General features: G+C 40.6%; 1 protein-coding gene across 8 annotated transcripts in view; it reads right to left on the reverse strand.

Moving 5' to 3' along the window:
- PHF20 (PHD finger protein 20) overlaps positions 1-23,445 on the reverse strand; it is a 60,291-nt gene that overhangs the window by 18,773 nt on the left and 18,073 nt on the right. For 5 of the 8 annotated variants that reach the window (XM_015881314.1, XM_015881307.1, XM_015881310.1 and 2 more), the window contains 8 exons: positions 23,255-23,334; positions 20,252-20,639; positions 19,782-19,889; positions 19,047-19,223; positions 18,073-18,249; positions 9,969-10,247; positions 3,767-3,949; positions 767-865 (listed from right to left, as the gene is read on the reverse strand). In XM_015881314.1, the coding sequence (XP_015736800.1) occupies positions 767-865; positions 3,767-3,949; positions 9,969-10,247; positions 18,073-18,249; positions 19,047-19,223; positions 19,782-19,889; positions 20,252-20,375 (1,147 nt within the window). In that variant the 5' untranslated portion in view covers positions 20,376-20,639; positions 23,255-23,334. The remainder of the gene's footprint in view (positions 1-766; positions 866-3,766; positions 3,950-9,968; positions 10,248-18,072; positions 18,250-19,046; positions 19,224-19,781; positions 19,890-20,251; positions 20,640-23,254; positions 23,335-23,445) is intronic. The other 3 variants (XM_015881312.1, XM_015881311.1, XM_015881313.1) reach the window with 3 other exon arrangements.

The following is a 23,445-nucleotide window of genomic DNA, read 5'->3' on the forward strand; positions in this document are numbered from 1 at the left end:
AGAAGCCAACACACTTCCAGCTACATTTCAAAAACCCAAGGAAAAAGGGACAAGCAGATGGCATGCTTATCTGTAAAGTTATCGAGCAAGTTCACGAATGAGGACTTATAGAATACCTCATATCTGTGGGCACTGTGTAATCAGAAATTTAATCACTTTATTTCAGTACAATCCAGTCAGTCTGCCTGCAGTTTTCTCCCCCTTCCACTACCTCATGATGGTTTGTCCAAGAAAAATTAGGATGTGACATGTTTAACAGAGCTCATTATCAGAACCTCTGAAAATACGTGAAGATTTAAGCAGTCACAAGGCTAACAGTGGAAAAACGAGGACCCATCAGCATTTTCAAACCCCACCACTTGAACAGAAGACCTACAACTATCTCACATACTGTCAATGTCTGGTGCAAGGGGAACTCAGTAGTGAATTCAGGACACCTGCACTTCCTGTAACTGGGGGAACTTTACATACAAATACACTAAATAATGAAAGGCCAAACTTAGATTAACACACTGATTACAGAGTTAGATTTACTCTGTGCCAATATAAGTGCTACCGGCTGTCATGCAGCATTAATGGTGTACCTTAATCAGGAAATAAATCTTGTCAATCACTATTTTATTGTAATTATTTCTTAATGACACAAAATCAGAACTAATTGATAAATGAAGGAGACAGTCTGCAATGCTTTCTCTTAAGAGCATGGAACTGGGTAACAGGCAAAAGAAGATAAAGTATTTTCCTCTACAGAAGAAAAAAGCTTTACCAGGCTTAGTTCTCTTTTTCTTTTTTTTCTTCTTCTTTGCCTTGGATCTTCCATAGTCCTTGGATTTTCTTTCTTTGTTCTTCTCATGTTCTTTAGCAGCTGAAATTAGACAACATTCCAATTTAATTTTAAAGATATACACACCTGCTGTACTTACTAATTTTCTTAAAGACCTCCATGGTTTCTTCAGTTAACCACGGCCAGTTCACTAGGAAAAAAAACAGCACAAAGCTTACTCATAAGAACTACCAGCTCCCAGAACTGGTCTGTCTGAAGTCCTAGGGTGATTCTCCCATAACTAAGTTACAATGGCATGCAGCAGAAACCAACTGGATACCAATTTAGCATTTACTAATTACATAGAGAGGTCAAGCCCTCAGAAATTACTGGGGTGTTTGCTAAGCAATTCAGATTTCTAATTGAAAATCTTACTGCTGAACTCACTTTTCAATTGCACCGTGACAGAAGTCTGACATAAGAACAAAAACTCACCCCCCCTTTCTCCTGTCTGCAGTTCCTTAAACACTGGGCTTCCATAGAAAAAACAGAGAACAAGAGATTCAGTTGTCTATACCTCCTACTCAGTAACAGTGAAAGGACAGGAGGTATTGCCAACTGAACAGTCTGCAGCCCACCCTATTTTTATGGGAATAAAAAATATTTTTTGAATGATTAGGTGATAGCTTTCAACCAAGTCCAGCCACAAAGCACATCTCCAGAGCCTTTGCTAGAGGTAACTGCTGCCAGGCAATGCACACAAGTCTGTGCTGTTTCCCATCACTTGCTTCTAACTTCTTTCTTTCAAATTTAGCCCTCTGCAGCAGAATATCTAGATTGGCATAGCTCCTTATGATAGTTATCCTGACACTGCCAAGACCAGGAGGTGCAACCAGAGTGTGTTGTGAGAGGATGCCTTCCATCTCACCAGGGCTCTGCTCACTGCACTCAGCTATCAGCCTGCTCACCAACCCATCCAGAAAGCCATTTCATTTACTAATCGTTGCTATCACAGTAAGCAGCTGAAGACACTCTTCTGTCAGAAATTCTCTCCTATGTAAAACATGCTAAGAACCCAACTCAGGTCACAAAACACCACCTCCAGAGTATTACATTAACCTCCCATAATACACTGTTAGTAACTTCCCTAACTCACAACACAAGGCTATGTTGCTGTGGCACAAGCAGCCCACCTTGAGAACCAGAATGCTCAGTGACATCTGGGTGATTACCAGCTGTGATGAACACGCAGGAGAGAAAACATCAGCATCTCCTCAAAAGAGCCATCAGCTTTTTATGTCCCTTTCCTTTCAGGCCTTGCAAAGCCCTGCAACTTTGCTGCCCATTTTCCTTGTTTTCACGTTATTAACGAGGGCTGTTAGAGTTGCACACTGCCAGCAGCCACGTCATGCAGACCTCAGAGGGAACAGGTTTGGCAAAGCAGAAAACAAACTTTATTTCCCTTCTGCTACCATTTACACATGGGGACTCTATAAAGCTTTCAGCTACACCTGGCTTCCCTTTGTCCTCATTCCTCCTGTTCTTCCAGGCTCAGGATCTCTGGGGACCATTTCCTTCTCCCTGCTCACATACATGGATGCAAGTCAGTCTCATCATTTTATTCTTCCAGGAAACGGGCAAAAGGACAATAACTGAGGTCAACACAGTAGGGAATATTCTGTATCCTTCCACCTGGAAATGGAAGACTGCATGGTCAGATCACCTGATCTGTTTTATGGCACATAAGAGGGCAAGATATGCTTCTTCAATCGCTCAACACATCAGTTGTAAGCATGACCAAAAAAAAAGCTCCTCAGTCTCACGCTTATTCCCCTTGCACTTGCCAGTATGGTCCTAAAAAAAACAAACCTGAAGAAAACTCCAAATGTTTGTGGATTTTACCCCAACTCATTTCTTGTAAACACATTCAAGTCTAATGAACTCTACTGGAATATGACCCAATAAGGCAGCTACCTAGTTAGAAACAGCCTCACAGCCTTGCAAGACCAAAAAGAAATGCAAACTGTACCACACACTCACACAAATCCATCCCATCATATTTTCTTATAAAAGGAATTTTTGCCAGAAACATAAAAAGCCTTAGCCCCACTTAATCTCCTTGAGTAGTAGAGATTAATGAGGATCAGGATGAACACTCTCTCACATATCACCAGCAGCACATAGAAAGGCTCTGCTAATCTCTACAGGCTGTACTCTCAAATAAGAACGAATTCTACTGAATCAGAGCAATGCTAACACCACAACTTTCCTGAACGAAGATCAGTTACAAAGCAAGTAGGCTATGCACAGGTTTTTACATCTTTCTCAACGCAGCGGCTCAAATTGTCACTACAAGTTGGAAATAAAATGCAGTAGGAAATCTGATGGGATGTAGAAAATTATTTTCATGTGTCTGTAGGGCTGTTATCTACTTGAATTACAGCAGATTTCAGATAAACAGGGCTCAGCCTGTACCACTGAACAGAGGTGAAATTATACCACCCAGAGACTTTTCCATAGAACAGAATACAAACTATCTGAAAACATCAAAAGGTATTTGTATCTGAAAAAAGAATTAGGATAGAGTGAAGTGATTTTTAAAAAGTTGTTGTTATTTCTTAAGTTCATGCTTCTCAAAAAGTTCAAGATGGCTTAAAATACACAATCCTTTGGGCAACCAAGGGTATCTATTATACATGCAAACAGGTAGGAAAACGTTCTCACTCACTCTAAAATATTTCTGTATTTTTATATATAAAAAACATTATGCACCATAACCAGGTACATTTAAACCCAAGGAGCACAGCAAAAAGATGTCTGAGTTTTGCTGTATTGACTCTTCATTTGAAACCACAACAAAGGAACAGTGAAAAAATACCACTTATAATTCATACCACACACAAAAAAATCAACACTTTATCAGAAGGTACACAGAATGCCTTATACTCGCATTATCCATTCCCAACATTACTCGTGAGTTCATTTTAAACTAAAACCGCGTACCATTTTCACCTCTTCGCTTCTCCTGAGGTTTCCGCAGCGATCTCACTACGTGGTTCTCCTTGGTTTGCTCTCTAACAGAGTATCGGTGACTATTTAATTGATTTACAGCTGTAGAAGTTCTTCTCTTTTCTATTTTTTCACCTCTATATGAGGTACTCCTCAGGGCTATGCGTAGAGGAGCATCTACAAAGAGAATAAAGATGAGGTCCAAACTTTAAATGCTTTCAAAATGGAACTCTCCTTCCCCAGCAGCAGCCCTGGCTGTCCCTATAGAGCACCTCTGAAGAGATGCACTGCTCTACTCAGCCCCAGCAACGTGAGCTGTGTTTTAAGCAGAAGCTGACTTAAAGACTAAGACTCATTAGGAGCTTTGTTGCTGTCACTTTTAAATAAAAAAAGAAAGCACAAAGAAACAGTGGATGTAAATGCATTCCCTTGAGCATTATTCGTTCAGAAATATTGTGACACTGAAGAAAGATGGGAAGAGAAACAGTGCAGATCAGCAACGATATAGTCAGATGACAGTTTATTTTAAAAGAGAAGTAAGAGCTCCTGTTAATGTAAATAGAAGAACCACAGCCTGCTCTTAAGCGTGCTTTGTACTGAGCAGATAGAAGAGGCATAGAAGCTTCCATGCATCTGAAGAACAGCAGTTCTAAAGTACATACCACCAAAAAACAAGTGCTTCAGCCAGGAGAAATGCAAGAACTCAGAAATGCTGCCTGAAATTCATAAAACCACGAAACATACACGACTTAAATAATAAACAGAATTTGCAGATGAAGTTTAGTTCTCATCTAGCAAGTACCTCGAGGTAGTTAACAGATAGCAATTCTTTCTTTCTTTCTAATGAAGGACTCCTGGACACAGAAGATGGCAGCAGAAGCTGATGTGCTGCTCTGCTACACATGAGGCTCAAATCCCGGGGGTTGGACTCAATGATCTCTAAGGTCCCTTCCAACTCGCACAAGACTGTGATACTGTGATAAAAGCTAAGGCTGCACAACATGTAGGGTGGCTAGAAGAAAAAAGACAAGTACCTCAAGTACCTTACAACTCTGGTGTATGAACTCGTGTACTTCTGTCAATCGGATCCAGTAGCCAGGCTGGCAGAATGCTGATTTTTTTTGTCAAGAATGTATGACTCCATCATCATAAGCACCTCAAAAGTTCAACGGATAATAAAGGCATCCTTCTTCATGTCTAAAGATGTACATGTCAACAGGTTTCTCACTTGGAAGGCTCTAAGTAACTCAGCAGTAGCTGAGGATGGAGTCCAAGTCAGCATACTTAGGAAATGGGGAAGCAAGTGGTCTGGCCTGACCAGAAAAGCCAAAGCTTTAAGCACATTAAGCCATCTTATTCTGACCCTTTCAGAATGAAGTGGATCCCTTCAGACCAAAGGAACTCGAAATCCAGCAATGAGGCCATCAGGTAGTTTTCTATCTGGTCCTCCATAATGAAGGTGCATAAGAACTTCAGGAATAAATAGGATCTGTTCATAATAATTTCAGTCTCTTGCTGATCACTCTTCAGTCATTTGCTGTAGAGCTTTACATCAGCCACAAGAGAAGACAGAAAAGATACAAAAAGCTCAAGTTTCCTACACAGGACCACATAAAGGTGGCTTCCATCCAGTCTGGCAGCACTCTGCTGCCTTTCCCTGGGCATGTACTGAAATTCAGAGCTGCAACACCTTTGAAAATAGCTTTTTTTTTTTTTTTTTTTTTTAAATTTTCCTCTACAAATAACTGTTAAAATCAGAAAGCATTCCTTGGTGAGATACAAAGTGACTTTACGTTTTCAAAAGGACCAACTTCCCCTGCAGGAACAAGTTTGCTGCACTTAAGTAGGTCTCTTGTAGGAGCTGCCACTAACAGTAATCACTTCTGGGGACTTTCACAATTAGTGGATTGAACACAACTATTTGAGGAGGAAAAAACCTTTTCCCGTGGTACACAGTAGCTGAAAACAACAAAAACAACCAGATTAAGGTATTTCCTAGGAGGTCTGGGAACACAAGTGTCCTAGCAAACATCCTGCAAGGCAGAACCTGTCAGCAGTGACAAGACACGTAAACAAGTCAGATGAGCAACCCTGATTATCTACCATTCTGCCTGCCTTTAATTCCAGAATTATTTATAGAATAGCATCTCATAGAACTTAAAAACAAAAATCCCACTAGAAAAATATCTACGAGGCATTTAGGCCTCCTAATTTGCTCCTCTCCCAGCAGACCAGCTCTATTCCATAAATCACTATTCAAACAACACCATGGCCATCCTGATCCCACCAGTTCTCCGAAGCGCTTCCCGCAGGCTCACATTGTACACAGCCTCCTGGAAGAACAAAGGCCTACTTTACATACAAGCTTTTTAGCTTTGTAAGAGTGAAAGTTTAAGAACACGCTGCACCTTTTACAAAGCAAAAAGGTCACTGCATTTCTTTAATATTCTTCAGCCACCAGAGTCACTCTTTTGGAAGAGTCCCAGTGTACTCTATCATACACCTGGTGCCATCTCCAAAGGACTCGTCAGTAGGGGGCATTTTCCACAGCCCCTGAAATACAAATTGCAGGTCCTCTGGTTTCTTTTTTTCCCCTTGTGACAAGGACAGCAGCAGGGCCATCACTGATAGCAACTTACCAGACTCAGGCTCCTTACATACTCTCACACCCCAAAAAACACAGCCCTGTGCTGCAAGGTGTGTTTTAATTCTCCAAACCAGTTTAACCTCACATAGAGCAAGACTCCTCTGCAGAGCTGAGCTGCGTCTTAGGAACATTAGGGTAAGGGTATTCACCAGCTGGAGAAGTCCCTGCCAGTACAACAGTCAGGCTGAGGGAAGTACGAAGCCTGTCAGCACTAAGTGCTTACTAAGAGAACTATGAGTACTGCAGCCAACTTTGAGATGCTTTCAGTGGTGTTTCCTTGCACACAAATTGACCCACTTGTTCACATCTGAGGTGATGCTCACCAGCTGTTCAGGTCTGCCACAATTTGACTTACAGGCTTCAGAAAAATTGTTCAGCACTCCCTGGCACAAGCGCAGGAATTCTGCCCTGCCAAGGCTCCAAATCCCTTTGAGTGGTCCAAGTCAAAACACAACAAACCTTCCCAAAAACCCCGAGTGGGTACTTCACATATAACAGGGTGCCTACACAGACCTGAAGAAAGCTGCCATCCTCAGAGGAAGTAATTTACATCAAATGTTTGCAAGGTGCAAGTCGTGGTAGGAAGGAATATATCTTATCAATGGTGAAATGTCAGTGGTTTCACAAAAGAAAAAGCTGTGACTACAAAGAGAGAAAAAAATATTTTAAAATAAAGTACATGGAGATGGAAAATGGTTCCACTCCTTTATTTTGCTGTAGCAATCACCACCACCAAGCAACTTTGCCCCCTAACATAGCAGATAATACACAATGCTCAACTTTGAGGTGACAGATCTGAAAAAAATGTCTCAACTTGAGCCATCAAAATTCTAAGACAACTTCCTTGTAAAACAAAATTTAAGCAGCCTGCAGCCCAGCCCAAAAGTCTTACATACTGTTACATGAGCTTAAAACATTTCATACAGATCTGGATCTTCCTCTTAAACTCAAGAGTTGCATCTGTTTCTATACTACACCTGCACAAGTGCAAAGCAACTTAAGAGGTGAAGACAGAAATACCTGCAGCTCCTATATGGCAGAGAGACCCAAACCCAACTGCCTCACTGTCTGCACAGGACAATGTTCTTTTAGGAAATACCAATGGTAGCAGTCCTCATGGATTTAAGCATTACAGCACTGGCACCTGAGAGGAGTTTTCATCATAACGATCTCATATTTCCCAATAAAATAAAGAGGTATTGCCTAGTAGTATCCAGGAGCCACCCAAGTCTGCATCATTCTGATCAGACAAGGAAAATCTAAAACACTAGCTACGCAGTTGCAGGTTCTTATACTTCCATTAAAAGGAGTTGGTCTCAGTGACCCCTGTGGGCCACAGGATATTCCATGATGATATGAAAGGCCACTTAGAAAATTTAGAGAGGTGTCTGTCAAATTTGACACAGTCACAGTAAGCTCCTCCTTAAGGCAGAAGATAGACAGGACAAGTATTTCCACATCAATCTTTCCAGACACATTCATCTTTTGAAGATAGTTCCCAATTATACAATTTACTACAGTTCAAATGCTGAAATTTCAAAATCTCCACTTTAGTATAAAGAAATTAAAACCTAATTTGTTCCTTCTTGCACCCCACATCTTCCTATTCGGGTAATTAGTCAGAGAAGTGATGCTTGCAAAAAGACAAGAGAACACAAAATGAAGCAGTACAAGTTCGTAAGCCCTATTAACTCTATTTTAGAATTTGTGGTACAGGAAGAATTGCAGGAATTAAGAAAAAGCTCAACAAAATACAAAAATTGCTAAATAATCAGGCATTGTAATACAAGTGAAGTATAATGGCATCCCTTTTCCAGATCAAGGAAAAGCTTCTGTGTCTCCAACAGCAGCTGGCTTTGATAGAAAGCATGAAATTCTACCCTTCCCACCTTGATTCACTGTTCACCAGCTGTCAGCACAGCCATGGAGCTACCTGCAGGGATATGCTATGAACCACACACAGGGGTTACAAATATCCACTCGCCATTAAAGGAAAGAAAGGAGTGGAAACTTCATGTAAAGAAGTAATGCTATAAATAATTGCTTGCCAGTGCTACCAAGATGAAGCCATCACATCAACAGGATATACTTTGAGGAAAGGAGTAACGAAAAGGTCTTGGGCCACAAGTCAGTTCATTCAAGACAATCAGAGGGGAACTACTTTTTAAACCAAACTAGTTGCATAGCATCTCAAAAGGCAGAACAAATCTGCCATGAAAACATCACCCACCAATCAAGAAGCCTATTCTGATCAGTGTATGGTGTTACCTGCTGCTCCTCACTGAGTGCTCACGTCCAGCTCTGTTCCTGCTGGCAGTGAAGTTGCATTCAAGCTGCATTACAAGTAATAAAAAGAAGCTGGCACATTCTAACACAGCTAAAGAAAAGCCGCCTCTAACTAATTAAATCTTATGCCTTCGCATTATTTGAAATTACAGAAGCATCTGAGGTAAAGCAGTTTACATGTAGTAGCAGTAAATTTAACTGAGTATTTTGTTATGAATAAGCAGAAGTGTCTCAAATGAAAAAACGTTTACTGAACACATTAGGAAATGCAGACATGAAACTATGTGAAGTAAGATATACTCTGCTACACTGTGCCAGTGACTCAGTAAACAACTTGTAGGATCCTGAAACCTTTAATTATACAGAACTTCAATGAAAGATCAACATTTATAAGGAAAGTGTAACATTTACAAGGACCACAGAATTCAGCAAAGAAAAAGTTGGATTTTATAAAACAGGCTCAGCCAGAAGAGATGGGTAATCCAGGACACCAGGTAAAACCTGCACACAAGAACAGTCTGGACACATTATCAGTACCAACACCAGTACACAGGTACACGACTGCCACTCTGATGTACTCAATACACCAGGAACAAAGAGCTTCAAAGAATGAGACAGGAGGAGAAATTAACATAATTCTTAAGACTGCAAAGCAGTTATAACTGAAGGTGACTTTCTTCCCTAGCCATTGAGACCTTCCCTTTCCACTACCTGCCAGATGCACGAGTCTCTTTCAAGAACAGCTGTACCAACTGCACTTGTTAAACACTATGATTTCTTTCACAGAAAACTGCCAGCAGGCTTCTACACTAGCACATTACTAAACTCTTGAGATAGGATTGTGAAATGTAAAGAGCAAGGTGAGAAATGAGAGAAGTTGAGTTATCCAGACTGCTACCTTAGTAAAAGGACAAAAGAAGTCCTCTAGCAATACCAGTTAGGCATTTGACACAGACAAAAGGAAAAAGGAGCAGAAACTCAAGGGATAGTAGTTCAGATTTAATATTTGAGTAAACTGTTGCAAAGAAATAAGACAAGCTGCACAGTCACCTCATTACAGAATTTCATCTGTGTTTTTAGATGGGGCAATTTCTTCAGTATTATCTCCTCTAAAACTGAATGCTTATAGGTATCATGATGCTTCTCCACAAAGAAATGTGCAAGCTGCAGCCACAGAAGACTCCTTCTGCCCAGAAGAAAATTGATTTCCACCCTGTCCTGCTTGCTGCTGTTAAAGAAAGAAAAAATCAGCAAGATACTTACACAATGAACCAGCTGCGCTCCGTCCTCTTTTTGACCTTTCTTGATTAGCTTTCTCAGAAGCCAAAGAAGCTCTGGTTTGAATGTGCCTTTTTACCGGGTTCTGCTGTGATTCTGCAGACTTGTCCACTCCGTGGAAATATTTCATGTGATAATGCAATAACTTGGCTTTGCGGAATGACTTTGAACAGTCCACGAACTTGCATTTAAACTTGTGGTCTTGATCAACGGTTGCAGCTTTTTTTGATGCAAGAAAATCTGATCTCCTAAAAGGTTTTGTTACTGTAAGAACAAAACAAATAAATTCCCCCATGCATTTGCTATATTTAACAAATGGCCTCCTATATTACAAAAAAAAAGTTAAGAAAGGAGCATGCAGTCAAACAAGTTAGCTGTGAAATGCTAACAATAACATCTGTAGGCTGTCTGCTGTTAAAGCTATGAGAAAATTTGCCCTTACTGTGTTCCTAAACTCATCTGTCTCAGTGCTAGTGCTTTAACAAGCCAGTTACTCGACGCCCTCACTCAACTGCTAATAGTGCTGTACATAGCACTACTATAGACAAGACAGAATTACAAAGAGACTGCTTATTTCAGTCAGAATGCTGAGGATTATGTTCTATCAAGCACATTATTATCTGTTCACATCTTTGGCCAAGGTATTTTCCAATGCAAACACTCGTGTTTCTTTGCTCATAGCTCTTCTGCTGCCTCCTTGCTGGATGCCTTATCTGACCTCGCAGGCTTGATTACTTCCAAACACAACAGTTCTGTTGTACTCAGCATGTCAGAAGGACACTACTCCAGTAAAACTGAAATCCGCTACAGTTTTCAAGTAGCAATGAAAGAATAGTTCTAGGATTTCAGAAACTTATCTCATGTTTTTGCTAAGAAAAACACAGAAGAGATATTGTCACCAGGATCTGCATCTTATGGACACAGGAGAGGCAGAAATTTGGAAACATGAACAGAAACAACTGAGTAATTTCATCTCTAAAACACACACTGCATCAAACCAAAACCACAGCTAGAGGACGATGCAGCAGTGTGACAGGAGCTGTCATTTTTACAGAACAGTTTCCAAATGTAATTTTTCCATTTGTTTTGCCAGCACTAAAACATTTCCATACTGACATGTACTACCAAACTAAAAGGGTTAAGGAGGAAGAAGTTTTTATTAGAAGCGATGCAACCAGAAGACACACAGTGCGTTAATTAAAACTAACACATTACATTAGAAGTGGCTGAAACAGAGCACAAGAGGACCCAAAACACTGACAAGAGCAGTAAAGGCTTTCTACAAGCACACATATGCAGCAGTGGATTGAAGGGGAGGATTAGAGATAGCACGGGCACAGTTCTGATACAAGGATACACCACGGCTTGTTTAGGAATTCTCAGCAGGCAGCCACAAAAAAGGTGAATTCTACTGCACTACAGACATAAAGGTTATGTAAGAGCATCCTAGAAACAGCATCTGAAGTGTACTCAGTTTAAGTACTATCTTACGACAAAGAAACAAAACTTGAAGTCATTCACAGAGACCAGCTAATGGTTCTATGGAATCTGATACACAGGGAAGGAGTAAGAGACCAGTGTATGTGTTAGATTGGTTGAAAGAAAGAAGAAAACAGTGAAAACGAAAACACTGCTTTCAGTTGTTTCCCAAGGAGAACAGCAAGGAGTAAGGGAACAATTTTGGCACCACTGCTTTGAGAACATCCTGACAGAGAAACTGCTTCAAGCAATGAGGGTAGTGAAGTAAGAACAAACGTGGATAACAGAAGGACAGTTTTCCAGCACCAAAATGTGAAAACAGCGCACACCATCAGAATCTGCATTCTTAAAGCATCAAGCATTTATTTCAGGGCCAGTTCGTGCAATGGCTGCTGCATTTAGTGAAAGGAAATCCAGAAAGGTTCTCTTGACTGCAAGCCAGCACGCTCAGGACAATGAAAGATAATTTGCTTCAACTGACATGAAGATGAGGAAACTTAACTACAGCAGAGAGGGGCAGTGAGGCCTGAGGATTTACTGAGCAAGGATTATGAAGAGGACAAGGGAAGCTGTTACACCATCACAGAGCTGTCACGATAAAGCCCTGTCAGGAGCTCTTTTACCCAAGCTTGGAGCACTTTCCTTCCATTGAGATAGACAAACTCTTGAGCAAACACAAGAAACAGCCTCTAAATGATCAGCTACAAGTCAGAAGAAGAGCACAGGATCACAGCAGCTGAAGTTTAGCAACAAGAAGGTAGAAAACACATGGGGAAGGAAAGAAGAAGAAAAGTTCATTGCAACGTGCAAAAGGAATTCACTTAGAAGAACAAAAAGCACAGACAATCACAAAAATTCAAAATAAAGCTCGAATTACTACCACTGCCAACGCATTTGGGGCATGATCCTTCTCTACAAATATAGACAATAGAATTCCTGCTGCCAGGAAACAGCCTGAAGCTGATGCACAATTCTGCCACCCAGGAAGCCTTGGGAGAGCCTGAGCTTCCAGCTGAAGCTCTCACTACACCAACACGTGAAGGGGAGAAAGTTCCACTCTTACACACATTTGTAGTTTCTGCTGGTGGAACTAGCACCAAAACTAATTTCTACAGAAAGAATTGTAGTTTTGCTTTACTGGCATCAGATTTTCAGGCACTTGTCCTTCCAGAGCAAGGAACTGAATGTATTGTTTTCTCTGAGTATGAAGAAATCCTACAGACCTCCCACCCACTATTTCTCTCAAGCTTATAACCAAATCTAAAAATCCTTGCAGGCACCCAACTGCTACACAAACTCAAGGTCAAACAGCAGTGTCTCTTAACTTTCACTGCAGAGACAAAAACATTCATTCGGCACTCACTTTAGCAGCCCACTTCACCTCTCATTGTGCTGCACTATCCAAAGGACATGAACTTCCAGTTTGGACCAAATTTAACAGCAAGTTTCCTGTAAAATGTCAGTATATAGAAACTTCTGAATCCCCACTCATGCCTGCTCCCTCCACTCCCCCCAAATTCCTTGTTTTAATTGACCCCACCTGGGACAGCAATGCCTGGCAGCAGCACAGCACCTTAAGATCTGCCAGTCCTGGGGAACCTTCTGCAAGGCACTGCTGACCCGCTCCAGAATGCCACCAGTGAATATGGAGCACTCACCTCCAGTCTCAAAGTTGGCCTTGCTGCAGAAAAGCCATCAGATCTTTGCAAACAACCGCATTTAAAACTGATGAGACTGAGTCTCTACCACCTGTTCTCTCCCAAACGCTCAAACTAAGATTAAACTATTTTCTCACCTACTGTTCAACAAAACAGATCACATCTCTCTAAAACAAAGCATCCATTGCTTCTGTCTACTATTTTCAAGATTCTTCAGTCTAATACCATTTCCCTTCTTGAACTGCAGACATAAGATTCACCTACTCTGTAGGTAAGTAACGGCACTAATGAACCACAGACTCTGTACAGTAATGTCAAAAACTCACCTCTGACATTTTGACCTATTTATAGAAAGGTGAAGCTGGGCACAGTCAGCCTCAGAATCACATGAAGCACTCTGGAGCTTCCTCTGGGTACACCTAGCCTCACAGCAGCCTACATCTTCATCACAACCTCACACCTCACCCAGCTGCTATCACTGACACACCATGCTCTGGGTTCCTGCACCAGCAGACTAACTTCCTTCTGAAATCTCCAGTTCTTTACCTTCAGCTCACCATCTCAGTGTTCAAACTACATTTTTTCTTGTTTTCCTAAAAAATCAGTCTTCCAAGACCTCAACTGTGAAACAAAAACCCGTTTCACCCAACTGCTGTTCTCAGCTTTAAACAGGAAAAAGCATTCGGGCACCTCCAGAAAACCACTCAGTTACAGAAAGTACAGAAAACATATGCAAAACATTTATGCAAAGCATAAATACTTGCACAGCTCACCACACACACATATCTCAGTTTTTAGCCCCAAATTTTTTTTTTTTTTTTTTTTTTGTCATTTCATGTAATCCTTCACTTCACACATTCTCCCTGCGCTGGCACTGAACTTATTATAATAAAAATGGATGGATGCCTACAATGCACCAGAAGCCTGCAGGTGCCTGGTGTACACTGTGCCAACCTGAATACAGACTATAGAGCAGCTAGGTAGCCTTAAAGGCTTTACTTGTAGTTGGACAGGTTTAACAAACGTTGCTTCCAGATCAGTGTATACCTGTAAGTTTAGGTCAGCAATGTGAGATGGACATACACAGCATACTTAGTCTTGACACTGTGACTCTTAGACAACCCTGGAGTAGTAGAGCCTACCTAGGAAAGCTGCAGGACACATAGCTGCTCTCTCATATTGGACACAAGTATTTTCAGCTTCTCTGTAACTGAAACCCAAAGCCAAAAGTGACAAAATTAGAAAAACACACAGAAAGTACAAGGCAAATCAAATCCTTGATGCATGTCTATGCAAATAAAAAGGCAACTTAATTTCTGGGAAACACAAACATGACAACTGTTCTGCAAAAAGCCAAGGCAGCTCATCTCAAAAGTCAAATCAGTGTGCAAGAGTAAATCCACACCAACAGCTGCAGAGTGCCTCTAAGCCTGGCTTTTGTTATTGTTGTTTTGTTGTTTTTTTTACATGAAACAGTGAATTACCTGGCTGTAAGAACTTGCCAACATGCTCCAGGCCCCTTATCTGAAGCATGACTTGATTTAGCTAAATCCTAAGTCACCAGTTCTAGTCCTTAAACAGCAGGGGAGCAAAAAACCAGCCAAATAAGATTTTTATCCCCTACCACATATAATTAAATTAATAAGGATTTTGAGGAAAAGCCGAAAGAAGAAACTTCAGTTCTGGCAAACGATGCTGTGCTGCCCTGCAAGAACGCGTTACCTTTTACAACATAAGCAGATAAACACTACAACTTGCATCTGCAGACTGGAATTACTATACCTTGAATCCTCAACAGTGAAGGGGCAAACACTCCTAAACAGTGCTTTTACCCTTAAAAACTGCTGAGACCTACCTTGCTCTTCCCATGCATCATGCATGTTAAAGCAGGGTCTGTCACTCACTCACATGAAATCAACACTAACTCCACACATTAAGGTCATCCATTTCATTTTGTAGTATTTTCTTAGAGGAAGAGAATTGGCTCCCATCAAACTCCAATCAAGAGCTGAAGGCTACAAACAGAACAGTTACAAGGCTGCACTATTTGAAGTTATCCTTCACCTAAATTCCCACAGTTTATTTTGTGGGAACCACACACATAATAGATATTCAGTTCAGTGTTTTTCCCCCACACACACATCAGCTGCTCTGACAACATACTTCCTTTCCCAGCCCCAGAACTGTTTGAACACAGCTGCCAGTCTGAGAACGTAACAGCTTGACACAGTATCTGGGGAGATGTCTCTCTTGCTCCTCAATCATCACCAGCACAGTAGGCTAATCCAGCCATCAGCCCCCAACACTAGTTATTTTCATGACTGCACGCTCTTCCGCAGCTCTCCAGATCACACAGAGAGCCACTGGGAGTTTTCAGACAGATTTTTGCATCTAACGGCACATCCTTGACATGCTGCTGCTCACACGAGTAGAAAGCCAAAGCACTTCCATTCCATCAGGCAGGTCATCTGCAGTGCACTGTATCCACACTAGGCCAAAAGTGAGCCCCAACCAACCCAAAGGAAGCACAACTCAGCTTTGTAACAACAGTTCTATCCATAACAGGATCCAGGGATTTCAAAATTACTGTTTCTACAAACCACTTTAATGGCATTTCAAGCATTAGTTAAAAATAGAAACCTAGGTTATTTTTCTTTTACAGCAGCTTATGGTAATAGTCTTTACACTCTTAGCAAGTTTCCCAATAAAAACACTCGATTTCCATATTTCTGTGTCTTCCCATGCACATGCCTGGTGCTTCTAACATTAAGTGAGAGGATTTTAATTAACCAGAACAGAACTTCCATTCAGAAAGGTGGATTTTCAGGCACCACCACCAGTCCTGAACCATGGGCCAACATTCAGTCTAAGCACGTTCTCTTAAACAGACTAGAATCCAGCTCACTCAAGTGCAAAATCAAATGCACAAGCAATACTGGGGGCTTTAGGTACTCTCATATGATCCAGAAGTTATCATACCACAGCCTTGCTTCTCGCATCCAATGAAGTCAGCTCACTGTCCACACCACCTGAATCACAGTGGCATGAATTATACCTGGAACTCTCACCAAACTGCAAGTGCTCAGGAACAGAGAGAATTAAAAATAAAAAAGGAAAGTTGTCATAATGGCAAAAAGTACCCAATGAAATCAGATTCTTGAACTCTCAGCAGTCCAGCTGCACACCAGCATTACCCTGGAGTCCAACTCCATTTACCTGCAGCCAAAGTTAAGGTTCTCTAAAGCTAAAACTGTAAGATTGAAGTATTGCTATAGAGTTTCAAATGTACAAATCAATTAATTTCTCCACTTTCTACTCAACAAAACACTGCATCTAACCCTGATGAATACTATGCAAGTTCAGGTGGACAAATATCCTGGTGATTGTAAATTGCATCCACGAATTCAAGCTGAACATAAATACATATGCAAACCAAGGGGAAAAAAGAAACAAAACCCAACTGCTACCACTTAAATCCCTGAATCTGTCAACTCATTCATTTAAGACCACTCACTAACGGGAAGAGACTCCACACTTAGCAACACCACTTTGTTTTTTTAACACAACAAAGCCTACTTTATCAATTTATTCTTTCACAGTTACCAGATGTCACCAAATACATGCAGCTCAACAGGTACGAGCTCTCACTAAGTCAGCCCTGAACTCAGACTCAAGACAACCTTCCAAAAGAAAGAAACCATCTCTGCAGATGAGCACACAGCTATGACAACAGCCCAGCCTTAATACTTGCTGGATTTTCTAGTTGCTGAAGTTAAAATGTCGTAAAACTCTACTAAAAGATGCATGAGCATCAGTCAGACAACAGAAGCCCTTGGCAAGAGGCATCATTCTTTAAATCTGCATCTGACCACTAACCTGCCAAGCTGAACAGTCCCAACACAGAGCAACTGGTACCAAGACTCCAGACATACCACATGTACAATACAGACGTATGCATCACCACACTGGTTAGGAGGACAAAGATCAAAAGAGGTTTAAGTCTTAAATAGCAAAGGGTTACTGACACATCAAACCTGAGCAATGGAGAAGAGGTTACTTCCTCCCCTCACTACAGACCCACATACAATTGTTAGCTGGGGCATTTCATCTGCACAGTTATACCAAGGTGGGTGAATGAGAACATGTGCAAGCAGGAGAAAAAAAGCTGGGAGAACAAAACCAGGATTAAAGCCAACATGCAGAGGTTACTCTACCATCACTAAGGAACCCTAAATGCCTATAAGTGGTCTGTTCCATCTAACTTAAAGCTTTCCTGATAGAGCAGACAACAAGGGAATTTATAGTTCAAGTTTCGCTACTTAGCTGCAGATAAAAGCACTGAGGCTACAAGACATAAATCACATTTGGGCTTAGCGTACTGTCTCCATAGGAACTTTTAATTTGAATAAGGCAGATAAGTACACTACTCAATCTATGAGGAAACAACAGAAATTAAGCTTCACTGACACGGTTTGAACACTTCACTGCTTATTTCATATGTCTGCACAAAAAAATTTCCAGGGCTTAAGTTTAACAGATGACAAAACATCAGGGTAGAGAAATGCACAGTTGAGATTCCCAGTCATCACTGTTTTGACATACCTGCAGCACAGCAACAGAAACTCATCTTTTAACACGTTACTCTGACCTAACTCTGAACAACAAAAATACCCTGAAAGTAAGTATTCCTGTCAACATCACCATTCAAATGTTAAAATACGACACCCAGACATTTAAGAAGTATGATTTCCACACTGTGAAGATTCCTGTCAGCCTCCAAAGCTTTCACAAGATCAAAATTGAATGCATAAGGAGTAAAAATTTTCATTTTCACCTGCAGTTGCATTACAAGAAAGCATGATTTGTTAGTCACACTGAAAGGCATGAAGCAGCCAGCACCAGCTGTCTCAAGAAAAGCATTAATATTAAGAAGCATAAATCAAAAGCTGAACCTGTAGCAGCAGCAGCGGGTTCTTCAGTTCTGACATTAACAGAGGAAGAGTCGGTGTCTTCAGTGTTTTCCTCTTGTAAGCTGGCATCCGTACTGAGTACCGTGCTATGTGATGTGTTCCCAGGAGATGCTTGCTCACCAAAACTTTGGTCAGATTCAGCAGGAACTTCTAACTGGACTAGAAGGGAGGAAAAGTTCTGACTGAGTAAAATGCACACAAAAGAATATTCCAGAATACCAACATGTGTGGTCGTCAGGATGAAGACCAACATCTATCCATGTTCAGACTTCTTGCCGTTGCAATAACACAAAATTAACATTGCACAATACAGATCCGTTTATTTACCCTCTAAATTTAAGAGGTTAAGAAAAGAAACAACATACAGGCTCCAAGTTTATTATAGGTAAGTAGGATAGATCTACTCACACCATTATCAGAGTTTCCCAAATGGGAAAGGCATTGAAGCACACAGTACTAAAACTGAGTGCCATTTCCCAGCAGTTCAAGAAAAAATAAAACCACAACATCCTCTTCAGTGTTTATAGTGCTCAACAGAAGGACCAAAGCTTAGCTTTAGTATACAAATTACTTCTTGAAACAAAAGAAAGCTAAAGATAACTTCATTTTCCCAAGGGTAACCCACATCTCTTCAGAAACTTTTCCCTCCAATTTTTTTGTCAATCTGTGGAGCTCTCCTTAATGCAGCTGAGATAAGCCATGCATCCTCCCACTGAAAAAGCACCATACACACCAAGTAAATAATAGGGTTACCGTCAAAAGGGATTGAAAGCAAAATGATTTAAGGTTGCAGAGACCAAAACAAGTTTTCCTTGAGTTTACTCCGCATAGCAGCTGAAATGGGGTTTTAACTGCAGATATACAGCCTGCAAGTCATGAAAGTGAAAGTGAAGCGTTTGCAACAACTAAGACTTGCAGAGCACCACAAAATCTGAGCACAACAGGAAGCTGCTTACCCTTCTCAGACTCATTCGGGTTAGACACTGTGTCCTTCAATGTCTGAACTTCCGCTGAAGTTGCGACATGATCTGTATGTAAAATCTCATGGCTAACACCTGACGAGAGTCTTGAAGATCGCCTCCTAATTGGGTCTTTTTCATGGTTATCTGAGGAATTCTTCAATTTTTCCTGAGCTAGAACAGAGAAATCTGCTGCTACTGTGAAGGCACAGGATTGCTGAACAGCTCACGAGCCAAATTCAAAGCCTTCCCTCCCAGTGACATTCGGAAGTAGTTTTAAGAACTCATTTTAATGGCAAAAGCTAAATATCCCTGGTGGTTACATCTCTCTGTAAAAGCTACAGTTATAGCAAAAATTAGAAAAAACAAGAGGAACAGTTTATTTTACAAGCCTCAATAATCTCCTTTGATAACAGATTTTAAATAATGGTATTTATTTTCATGTAACAATTTTTGTTTTGAGGCTTTTGTAACCCTCTAGGGTACCAGAGGCAATATTATCACTGCCTCTTCTTGAGGGCTTGTGGCTTCCCTATCCAAATAGAGGTTACAAGATTGAGGACGTAATTTCACTACATAGATGCTACGTATGAATAGTAAATTTAAGAAGGACTTCAGCATGTTTATTTATTTCATGTATCACAGTTAAACTTCACTACCACGTATTTTTCTTTCTTCACTTTAACTCATATGTACAAATCCTGTGAGATTTAAATGCCGAAAAACACTCACACAAGTTTCTGTCTATCCTGGAACGCTTTGAAGGAACTTCACCTCCTTTTGGTATTTTCCGACGTCTTAACTCCAAGGCTATGGGCTGCAGTGTCTGAGAACCAGGCTCTACGTATTTAATAGAGAACAGAAGTTGGTTAGATATAAAGCTGGAAAGCTTCAGAATGTAAATTCACAAGTCTTGCAGCTTAAAATGCCAGGCCTTCATGAACAGCTTCACCTGTACATATCAGCACTTAATCCACCTGCAGACGTACATTAGAGGCCTAAATCCAATCTTACACCACAGCATGAAAACCCCACATGTGATTAACAAGCATGCTTACAGTTGTTATAAACCAAGCCTGAAGTTCTGAAAAAACTGAGAAATTTCTACATACTTAAGACTGTGGACAGCAAAACATTGTTTCTGTTTATTAAAGCTGAAAGGTTTCTGACCGTGGTATATACATTTAAATTCAACTACGTACCTGTTGGAGGTGTAATTGGTGGTCTTCCACGTTTTCGTTTAGTTTCCTTTACGTTTTCCTGTGGACTCTTTACATTGTCATTCTCAGGCTTCTTCTCAATTTGTGTATCTATTGAATATTCCATATCATTCTCTGATATATTCTCTTTATCTTCTTTTCCATTCTTAGATATATTCTTCTCTGAGACCTTGCCTTTTTCTGAAACGACTATCAGTTTCCCTTCTTTATCAGGTTGCTTAACCCTTTTTTCAGTCTTTAATGTCTTTTCATCCTTGTCTTTCTTTGCATTACCTGTTGCTTTCCTCTGTTCTTTAAATTTCTCCCGTTTTTCAGGAGATGACGGAATTTCATTACCTCTTTCTTTAGGCTTAGCATTACCCACAAGATTCTAGAATAGAGAGTGACATATAACAATTAACTTGCTGCAACCTAGAAGTCATTCCTTACCTTTGCATTTAGCAACACGCTACAGTAACCCCTCAGATTAAAACTTTAAGGCACTTTAATCTGTTCAAAGGCCCATGCAGCACAGGCATGCTGATTTAACAGGACCACAAAACAGATTCATTCTTGTGACAACCCGATGGCACAAGAGTCTTGATGTGCCTTGGTTCCCATGTGCAGGTTGGGCCCAGAACCAAGTCCATAGCTCCACATCAGCTCGAGCAGTGCTGCTTAGAGCTTGCCCATCGCACTGCAGGAGGAGTAAGAGCACAGGAAAGGGCAAACACCTCAATCAGCTGGCTGCAGGACTCTGTCCTTTTCCTTCCACAGAAGTGTCTGAAGACAAACAAGCATTTAGGTTGTTACTATCAACGCTGATCACAAGTGCCGTGCAGTCATCTACAGAACTGCAGTCACCAACCTCTGCTTGTGTTTAAAATATGAAGCCAATATGCTGCAAGCACTTTAAACATCACAATCTTTAGTAGTCCCTGGGTAGTAGATACAATGTTCAAACAGCATCATTTTTACATCATGGTTATACAGTAACAGAAAGCCAGGAAGAACATCCCTGTATCTACAGTTCATCACTCCTGAACACCCTTTCCATTTTGGGGTTACAGTTCATTCCAACAGCTCATGGTGGAGAGATGGCAGCTTTGTTTTCCCCTCCTTCCAACACTCCTGCTACAGGCTATACCAGAGCTCCTCTGCTCTGAGCAACAGAAGCTTTCTGAATCTAGATTAATAATTTAGATCTGACCGCATGTCGACTCTGCCTTCAGTTTAACTGCCTTTCCTCCATGTTGCCTGGTAACTTGCAGCATCAATGAGCAATCAGACTCCTTCCCAGCCACAGCCCTGCCAGGCACAACAAGCCTTTCATCCCCTCACAAAGAAAAGGCACTGGTGCCTCAGCAAAACTTTTACTGGATATCATAGAAAAAAAGAAAAAAACCAGAAGTATATTCCTTGAATAACACAGCTGTGGGAGAACCTCATACATCAGTTAAAAAAAAAAAAGCAAAACAAAAATACCACCCAAACCTATTACACCTCACATTCAACAAAGCAACCCTCATCTCCAGGTTTCATTAGCTGTGCTACTCAGAGCTGTCAGATAAAACACCATACTGCAACAGGCACAAACTGTATGAATCCAATTGGTCTTAAGAAGGTGAATCATAAACCCAACAAGCTTGGATCGCCTCTCAATTTTGCCAACATTTTAAAAGCCTGGATAAACACTATCACTCCGTGCATTTGCATTAAGCACATGAATAAGCATTTTACTATGACAGTTCAATAGTGCATGTTATCCCCTCTGTAGAGGGATACTATTATTAAAGAAGGTGTTTGTTTGCTTTTTTAACCACTGTCTTCATGGTGATTCTACCCTAGAATACGAGCTCTTTCCTTCCACTGTGAGCTTGCTGCTGCATGTGAATCCACCTTGTGATCTTACACAAGCAAGTTCCTGAGCTCCCCAAGGCCTGAGTCTTTAAGTAGCCTTTACCTTTTTACACAATCAAAAGTGATTTTTATGCTGCAGAATAACTCTTCTCCCATGCTAAGAGAAAGCTTCCTACTCAATGGTTAAATAGGTTTTGGAAGGAATGTATTTTATGCACCTAAAGCCATATGGAAACCTAATGAGCTCTCTCTAGGAAAGAAAAGAGACAATATTTTGAATATCTTATGAAAAACACAGTATTTTTTAAGACATTTTTAATGTCTTTTTTCAAACTAAAAACAAACAAACCAACCTAAAAGCAAAAACCATGACTGAAAACACAGGTTAGAGCAACACCAGAGAAATACGTGGCAAGATCACAGACAAAACTATTCCTTTAATGACAAAGTAGGTACATAAGTTTTAATCAAGCCATACAAGAATAGTTTATCATCCTTTCCTACAGTGTCCACATGAAAACTGAAAACAGTTCTGCTTTTATCTCACCACGAACAGGAGAAGATGCTGACATCTCACTAATGCTTTCCAAAATAAGCTGAATTCAAACATGTAGAACAGAGAATGCAAAGGGTGGTAGAAGAGACGAATCATGGAAGAACAGAATGCGGGTGTTAATAACGTTTATGTTCTAAAAGCAATGAAGCCAGAGACTACTAGACAGCTTCCCTAAAGGTCAATCTAGTAGTTACTCTGGGGAAGAAATAAACCTCTGCTCACTTCATAACTCTCAATCCTTGTTTAAGTTTATACATGTCACGAGAACCACTGACACAACCAGTTTTTCAATACCCTACCACTAGCTTTAGTATGTAAATTCCGAATCTTCCAATGTTATTTATATTAAAAAAAAAAAAAAGTTCCAAGTTTATGACTTGTTTAGTTCAAGAAGCATATTCATAAGATGAGCCTGAAGACTTCATAAAACAGGCCACGAGGATTTGCACCACCTTTTCATTCTGATGGCCTCCATCTCAAATGTGCTGCAGGTTAGCATTAGAGAAGTTCTACTCAATTCATTTTTCTTATGATTCAGCAAGCCTAACCATCAATTTCAGAATACATTAGCAGCATGAGCACATACTTACCTGATCTTTGGAGAAAGCTTTGACATGAATGTTTTTGACAGTCTGAACTACACCATCATAAAATTTCACAGTGTACGTACCTAAAGTACGAAAACAAAGTATAAAAGTTTAAAGATTGAAAGGGATCTCACAGAGTACCAGAGCTCCAATGACGAAGCTGCATACTTAGCACTAGGTGAGAGCTGCTTTAC

Source organism: Coturnix japonica, chromosome 20 (genome assembly GCF_001577835.2).
Source record: "Coturnix japonica isolate 7356 chromosome 20, Coturnix japonica 2.1, whole genome shotgun sequence".
NCBI lineage: Eukaryota > Metazoa > Chordata > Aves > Galliformes > Phasianidae > Coturnix > Coturnix japonica.